General features: G+C 45.4%; 1 protein-coding gene across 1 annotated transcript; it reads left to right on the top strand.

The window, feature by feature from the left end:
- Positions 1 to 1984: 1984 nt before the first annotated feature.
- On the top strand, positions 1985 to 7996 carry C922_03585 (hypothetical protein; the record flags this gene model as incomplete). The annotated part of the gene is made up of 1 exon (XM_008819177.1): positions 1985 to 7996. One exon carries the CDS (start codon positions 1985 to 1987, stop codon positions 7994 to 7996), a length of 6012 nt encoding a protein of 2003 aa, XP_008817399.1.
- Positions 7997 to 8759: the final 763 nt, after the last annotated feature.

The following is an 8759-nucleotide window of genomic DNA, read 5'->3' as shown; positions in this document are numbered from 1 at the left end:
TTTTTTTTTTTTTTTTGCCTGTATTCCTGAACACCGCATAGAGGCATATAGAACAACTTTTTCGGCTCTATCATGAGCGACTGTGTGTACCTATACACGTGCGTGCGAAATCGAAAGCGCTCTTGTACATGGCGTTTCCCCCGAAAGAGCGCATTTTGTGCATTGCGTCAACTTCGGATATATTTCCCCCTTTTTTTTCTCACAAAAGGGCACCTAGAAGTTTCTGCCCTGCGTGAATTTTTTTTCATTTTTTTGATTATTTTTTTTTTGTCCTTTTTTTTTTTTTGCGTTTCCCCCCCTTCCCATTTTATTCACTCTTCTTTTTTGTTAAAAAATAATGCTTAGAATAAATCTAACGCGCGAGGCGCCTTTTGAGCAGCGAAAATGATAACACATGGTAGCCCTGCATGCACACTCTGCAAAGAGAGCATCATGTGACATATTAGTAGACCTTTTTTCTTATCGCGATTTCTTAGTAGACATTTCTTTTATCGCGATTCCGAAGCAGATAATTTTTTTATTGCGATTTCGTAGCGTGCCTTTCCTATTGCAGTTTTTCGTAGCCATTTTTATTGGTGTATTTTTTCTTTTTTTTGTTTTCTTTCTGATTATCATAAGGCGCGCTTGCATGGAAGGCGCGGCCCCATAATTTTTTGATCCATACACTTTCACGATATATTTTTCTTTTTCGTATATTTTAGCATTTACGAATTACGAGACCCTTTTTTGTGTGTTTCACAAACAAAGAGAAGAATGCTTGCGTCGGCATTTTTTCAGTTCGTATTTTAGCTATCAGTTTTTTTTTTTTAAATACAGATATGTAGATGTGTAGATGCAAACATATGCTTGCATCGGACGGTCTGCATTGTAAACTTTTTTTTTCCTTCATTTTTTCTCTTTTTCTTCTCAAACACAACATTGTGATACTCGCCGCCCTTCGAAAAGGCCCACTGCGACAGTGTGATTTTTCTTTTTTTTTTTTTCTTTACACTGCTTGAATAGTTTTACCACATTTCGTTGTGAGCGAATAGTTCTGCCTCGGACATGACTATTCTACTTATGTCAAAAATACGTTTGTTTCAGTTCTAATTTTTTTTTTTTTCTTTTACGTTTGCCACGCAATAATTTCCAGGGTAGCGTCTCTTTTGTGTGTTTGTACTTCTGCATCATCATCACTTGTGCTTTAAGACTACACACAAAAAAAAAAAAAAAAAAAAAAAACTGTTCATACAACTGTGTATAGTTACGCATAGTGAAGAACATAAAAGTGTAGGGAATAGCCAAAGGACGGAGATTCTAACATTTTACATAGCATCAAGTGTGTGTGTAAATTTAGTTGACCCCTTTAGCATTTTTTTTATATTCCATTTAGTTGAAACGGATTTTGCACCTGGCACGTGTGGGGCCCCCCATGTGGGACTTCGCTGATATATATGCCCCCTAGAGTGCGCAAGACCCCAAGGGATCCGACCCTTTGTCCATAAATAGGGCCCCATTCGAGGGTAGACATTATTTCGGCACATCCCCTACTTCAGTTTTGTGGTCACCCAGACAGGTCGGCACATATATATGTAGGTGTTTGTGTGTTCATGTGTGCCTGTTCTTGTGCTTTTTCTGCGAAAACGTAGAGTAACTATCTTTTCACTTCGAGCATATGATAAAGCGCACTGCCATGGTAGAGTAGCATAATTTACTTACTCCTTGAGAGGGGGAGGTACATTCTTTTGAGCATGCATGAGTATGTACACGAGAGATGCACCCACCTGTAGAGGTGCATGCGCCCATATATGTATACACACCTTTTTTGTTGTTATAGTGTTTACAAGCTTGTGCATTGTTTCTTTTCCAATTTTTTTACGCCAAATTTATTTCTCTTCTTTATTTCTCGTCTTTATTTCTCTCTTTATTTCTCTTCTTTTTTTCGCTTGGTTTTTTTTTTTTTTTTTTTTTTATCACCCTTGCTCAAACGGTATACCCCCCCAAAATGAATAAAATTACGCTGGCTAATCGATATCACGACCACATGTACCATTACATGAACAGCCAGCTAGTGAAGAGGGAAGAATTCACTCACTTTGATGCCAAGCAGGTGGATCTCAACTTTGTAGATACAGACGCGTCTGTCCCGAGCGGGACTAGTCTGGGCGAGGAAAAAATGAATAGTACGAAAACACAAGAGGGTAAGGCCAACAAAAGAAGCGCAGACGCGAACAAAAGCAATGACCATATTGCCAACGGCGGTTTGGGCAACAACGGAAGAAGTCGTAGTAAAAATAATGGAATGAAAAAATGCAACCATAACGATAAGGATAACGCCGCGTACAACAATGGCACTTCAAGTGGCTACGCCAAGAGCAGTTTTGAGGAACAGAAAAAAGGGAGCGCATTATCTGGGAAGAGGAAGAAGAATGGTCAGGTCAACAGTTCCAGTTGTGGTGGCTTGGCAAGTAAATCGGCGAACGGGACGGGGGCGGCAATCCCCAGAAAAGGAAGCGATAACAATAACAGCGTCGTCAAGGGTGTAAGCAGCGGGAATGGTAACACCGATGCTGTGGCGAATGTGACCACCGTGTCCGTGATTTCCTGTCATAACCGTAGGTCATCGGATGTGGGAAGCGGTAAAGTAGTCCCTAACTTTAGAGGTAGCATGTATAGCGAAGTGAACCTAGCCGAAGGGGTCAGTTACCATCCAGTACGCTACGACAGCACCGATAGACACGGGGACAACGGAGAGAATAAAAACGCACAGGTGTTGAATGAACGGGCCTTTGAAAAAATCGGGACTAACTTACTAGGGAAGGATAATGCCAATTTTGAAGATCCCTTTACCAATAATTTTAGCACAGCTCAGCGTGGCTTTAGTGATAAGATGGACCTAAGCAACATAAGCCACCTTGTGAACTACACAAACAGCAGCTTCGAAAATTCGGAGCAAGCTCTCATACCGTTTGATAAGTGTGCCAATCGGGACACGGATAGAAATGGCGAAGAGGAGGAGGAAGAAGAACAAGAAGAGAACGAAGAGGACGAAGAGGAGGAAGAAGAAGAAGAGAAAGAAGAGGACGAAGAAGACGAAGAAGACGAATCGGAGGAAGAAGATATAAAAAAAGGAGAACTTCCTAACATGCCAAGTAGCAGTTTTTCCACATATTACAGGAGTGACACTGTCGATGGGGGGACCACGTCGAGTGATGTGAAGGAAATGTCTCCCATCTACACCGCCGTCTATGACTGTGGAAATCCCTGTGGAGGAGAAAATCGTAGCAGAAAGCAACAGAAGAGGGGAAATGGGAAGAGGGACCAGCCATCTAGCGATAATAAGGGGAAAACCTCAATCGACTGCAGCGACAGGAGCAGCGGAGAGCGTGGGGGGAGTAACAACGGGGATATGGCCATGTCCAACATAAGCGGAAGCGTAAACCAGAACGACAACATCGGCATTGGGAAGCAAGGCAATGCGAGTAGTAATAAAGTCCATCGAAACGGCAGTGTAGGAAGCAAAAACAACAAAGCAAACAGGGGAAACAGGAACAAGCACCAGAAAAGGAAGAATAGCAAAAGAAAGAACAGCGCCAGTAAGGCAGAGACGAAAGCCAAAGGGGCGCACGCTGAGGTTGGGAATGCCTCTAAGGAGGATAACGATGGTAGTGACGCTAACGAAACTAATGACACTAACAACCCTAACGAGGAAAACGAGGCAGACAACGTTAACGACCCATGCACCCAAAAAACCGCCAAAACCACCAACGGTGCAAACAAAAAGGCTCAGGAGAACGGATTGAAGGTAAACCAAAACAGCTTCCCCGCGCAGAGCCACACAAAAAACGCCGCAGAACCCCCCAATGGAGCAGATGACCTAGTAGACTTGGCGACGCTGCAAAATTGTTCCAATAGTAGGGGGAGCCCTGTGGATAGTACCAACGCGAGCACGATGAAGAGCGCAGGAGCAGATGTAGATCTGCTTTTTTTTCGCGAAAACGATTATCCCTTAGAGGAACATTATATGCTGTTGGAAGAAGAAAATGATTATGGAGTTCAAAAGTTGAAAGAAATGGCTGGAAAAAAGGATACCGCCGGAGAAAAGGACATTACCCGGGAAAAGGACATCGCCGGGTTGAATAATACTTTCAACATATTAAGGAATAACCTGTATCATATCTTTAGCGATTCGTGCGATGAGCCGTGCAGTGACGAGTGCCTCGTGGAGAGTTTAGACGGCACCGCGGATAGAAGTAGGGACAGGGGTAGAGAAAGCGTTAATTTCGTGGATAAGGCTAAAGGTGACACGCTTAGGAGCCACATGCATAGGATCGATATAGAGAGGGGTCCTATGCAGAGCGCAGTGGAGAAAAAGGGACTGGCGCAAAGCGCCTTTATCGAACGCAGCATGATGGAACGCGGCTTGACGCATAACGGGTTGACGCAGCATGGGATGATTAATCAGTTGGGCGCCGCACATCCCCCTTTGTACCACGAGGATGCGGAGAAGGAAGACAAGTTAGGAATTAATGACCTTCGCGGTGACAGAAGCGCATTCAGGGGTCAGCGCCCTTTAAGCGACGCGCCGTATAGTGGTTTACTACAGGCTCCAGGCATGAACGGCCTGATTGGCACTGCTCCCTACGTGTCCACCGTGAGGGGAATCGTACCCCACAACAGATACGGCCTGAGCGGCGTTGCCGGTGTCAGCAGTATTGGCTTGGTTGGCAGCGCTGGCATGATTGGCAGCGTCGGCATGGTTGGAAGCGTCGGCGCCAGTGTGGTGAACAAGTCAACTGGGCACGGCGCGAATGGAGCGCAACAATCCCCCTTCGTGCGCAACAGCCAGAAGAGAACCAATTTCAGTGCAGCACCCGGGAAGAAATGTGCAATGGAAATGCACCTGAACAGTCGTAGTGCAAATGCCCTTAACGGAAAAGAAAGAGGAAATTCCCATAAGGCCAAAAAAACAGGAAATGAACATATGACTGTTGAAAGACCCGTAATATTAAATAACTCCCAAATGTTAGAGGCATTCATGGAAGGAAGACTTTGCCTAAGTTGCGACTCTCTTGACCACCCCATGCCACTGTGTCCGAACAATTCCTTTGTGTGTCCTAACTGCCATAATATCTCCCATAGAGGAAACGATTGTCCAATGAAGTGCCGTTTCTGCCTCAAATATCATGTGGGTGTATCCATCATGGACTGTTTAAAGAAGGCAAAAGTACAGAGTGAAAAGAATTTGACAAATGAAGAAAAGAACGAAACAAACAAAGTGGGAAAAAATGTCAAGAGTAGTGACGATAATAAGGTTAGTGTAGGACCAAGATTTGATATAACTACAAGGCCTGATAATTCCTATGGAAGGAGTGTATATGTCTCCAATTTGAGCGAAGACATAACCAACGTACAGTTAAGAGACGCCATTAACAATAACTTAGAGAATGGCTACGTAGTAAATATCGACAGACAGGATGGCTACGCATTTGTGGAGTTGTCTAATTTGAATTCTACTTTCCAGCTGGTGCAGAAATCCATTAACATAAATTTTAGGAAATTAAAAATTCAGTTTAAAAAAACAGGGCAATTTTTGATACCTGATAATTTGTCTTTAGGCGTCAATAATGTGGTTAGCTTTGGTTTGCACCGAGGTGGGGTAAGGGGAGCTACACTTGTGCAGAACAGGGTGAGCAAGAACGCGACGACTTCTTTCTCTGGGAAGAACCTATCGAATGGTTCGAATAGCAATGCCTTAAGCAGCGGAAGTGGTGCCATCGGTGGGAACGCTGTCGAGGTTTGTAGCAAGTTGAGGGTGAGCCCAAGTAAGGAAGGAAGCAATAACAGCGCAAACGGAACTGGCGTACCGGAGGGTGCCGACGGCAGGGGAAAATACGCGTGCAAGTCGACGAACGCGAAGCACCCCAAAGGTCAACAGGAGAAGAAGCAACAGGGGCAGCAGTCTCAGCAGGGGCAACTGCAACCTGTGCAACAAACGCAGCCACCGCAAACAATGCAGCCAATGCAACTACCACAGCCCGCACAATCCGCGCAGCAAAGGAAAAACAGGCAGAAGGATAACCTCAATCAGGAAAGAGCCGCGCACACTGACGGCGCCTCCTCCGTGGACAAGAACTCGAGCGCAGAAGGCGCCATCCTGAGCCCAAAGAAAAACAAACTGGTAGCTGAGAAGAACCAGGAGAAGGGAAGAGGCGGAGGGCCTTCCGATGGAACTGTTCCCACAATGAACAATGGAGATCGATGTTACGGTGCCGTCGGCAGGGGGACCATGTCTCATGGGTGCAAAAATCCACACAGTGTGCAGATTCCGAGCGTAGAGATGCTGAATTTTCCCAACGGCTACCTCTTAGCACGGAACCTGGATGGTGCCAAAATCGGAGCAGTGGCAGGACTCACTCGAGAATACTACAATTTTATGTGCACCAATGGCCTTGCGTTGAAAAGTGACCACGTGAAGAAGGCCATGGATGTGAATAATGTGCCGCACCTTCCTGGCCTGTATAGTAGTGGTGCTCATAACGGTGCAAATGATCTATTCACTAGTGAGGTGGCTAAAGCTGGCTTGCTTTACGAAGGAATTAAAATGCCCCTGAAGATGGCAAACGATATGAATGAAAAGAACGTGCTACTTAAAAGCATGACGACAGAGACGAGCAAAACAACAGCTACCACCACAACCGCGTCGGAAAATATGTTGAAAACGGAACTCTTCAATGGGGTCCCCCCCATGAGGAGAAGTTTGCACAAATTTGATGATATCATGAAGGAGACCCATCTGTCTACGGTCATGGAAGTCAGAGGGGCGACCAGCATGAACGGAAAATTGACAAGATCTTTGGATGATTCCCTGGGAGATAGAATGTTCGCGGGTGGAAGCATGTCCCTCAGCTTTGTGGGCGACAGGGATAGGGGAAACGGCCAGTTTAGTGGCGAATATGACGGTGCTTACCTCGGCCCTTACAACGACCGCTTCACTGCAGATGGACGTAATGACCGCCGTTATCGCACCAGCAGTGGCAACAACAATAATAACTACCACAGCAACCATAACAGCAACGTGTCGGAGGGCCCACCCAACATAGACCTAAAATCAATCGTGGATAACGCCATCGAAGTGAACCACGACACGTTGAATTATGACCATCTCAGTTTTGCCAACACGGCGGGGATGGGTCTTCTCCACGATGATGTTCCTGCCTCGGCTGTTCCTGCTCCTGGTGCGTATCCCCTTGGCGGGTGCAACGTTGCCGGTCCGTACCTCTCCAACGAAAATTACACGGGTGGAAATAAAATGTGCAGTAATAAACAAGGCATAGCTGGGCCATACATAGATTTTGAGGCAAGCGTAAACGGAAACAACACCTGGAAGGACAGAAACGGTAGCAGTAGTGGCAATAGTGGCAGTCGGCATCCGCCTGATTTGAAACATTCGTACAATAACATTTGCAACGATATGCTTTTTGGGAACCACGACATCTATGATGTATTTCCTCGGTTCAATGCGATAAATTTGGATGACGAGAGCGGAGGCAGAGGAGGAAGCGGCAGAGGTTGCGGCGCTATTAGCGACGGGGTTGGCCACCCCTTTGCCATCGGAAGTAATCAGCACAAGGACAGCTGCAATGTCAATCTCGATCGCAATCCCAACTGTGGTCAGAACGCCGTGCACCAGGTGCTACCATCGCCAAATGAGGAAACGGATGAGGACAACAAAATTATCTTCGACCAAGATAGCAAAAGTACGTTCGAAGCGGACAGCAAAATCAAGTTCGTAAATCTCAGCCCTGACATGTTTCAACAATTGAGCCACCTTTCCGCCAAGGAAGACGTACACCGTAGAGAGGACACCTATGTGAGCGGTGTGAAATACAAAGAGCTGGATGCCATTGAGAAAGATTTGGAGAAGCACATCAAGGCTTTGTGGAACCTCCGCAAGATAAAGTTGGGGAAATCGAACGACATTCCGCACGATATTCCGCACAACGAATTTGTGTAGACGGGGCGCGGAGTGCATCCATCCACTGGCAATTCCTTCACCTGTGAAGTGAAGCTTCCGTGTTGTTCGCATCGCATTGATCGCACTCATCTCATTCATCGCAATAAACCTTAGCAGAATATGGCACGTAGTATATGTACATCTGTTTGTGTCCAACGTGGGGCCATGCCTGTCCACTTACGCCACCCGTTACGCACATATTCGAGCACGTTTCTCACAGGTACACACCTTGGGGCCCCAAAAGCGCTGTGCTAAAATGGTAACTCCCCAAGCCTTACCCATTTGGACTTCCTTTTTTTCTTTGTTCTTTTTCTTTCCTAATCGTGCAGTTGAGCCGTCCTGTTCGATAACCCCCCACTTGAATTATTTATTTTTCTTTTTTTTTTTTTTTTTTTATTTCATCCTTTTTTTGCTGGAAGCCGTGCATGAGAGTAGACAAACATTAGCATGCATCCTATTTTCCCCATTTTTGGTTGACGCTTCGCCAGAATGATTATTTTTTTATTTTATTCTACTTTTTTTTTGCGTGTTGTTTTAGCCCTTATTCTGAGCAGCCAACTGCGAGAGTCCATTGTGCTGGATTGATACCGTTGAGCGTACCAGCGTTGCTACTACGACCGTCGTTCATGGTACGATTACTATCGTTATTGCGTCTGTTTTTTCTCTCTTTTTTTTTCCTCGCATTGCTGCGCCGACGTGTAGTCTACAATTTTGGATCATCAGATTATCATTATCGGTTGAGATTATGATTGTTTTTTTTTTT

Source organism: Plasmodium inui, assembly GCF_000524495.1.
Source record: "Plasmodium inui San Antonio 1 unplaced genomic scaffold supercont1.15, whole genome shotgun sequence".
NCBI lineage: Eukaryota > Apicomplexa > Aconoidasida > Haemosporida > Plasmodiidae > Plasmodium > Plasmodium inui.
This window is presented reverse-complemented; position numbering and strand designations above follow the sequence as displayed.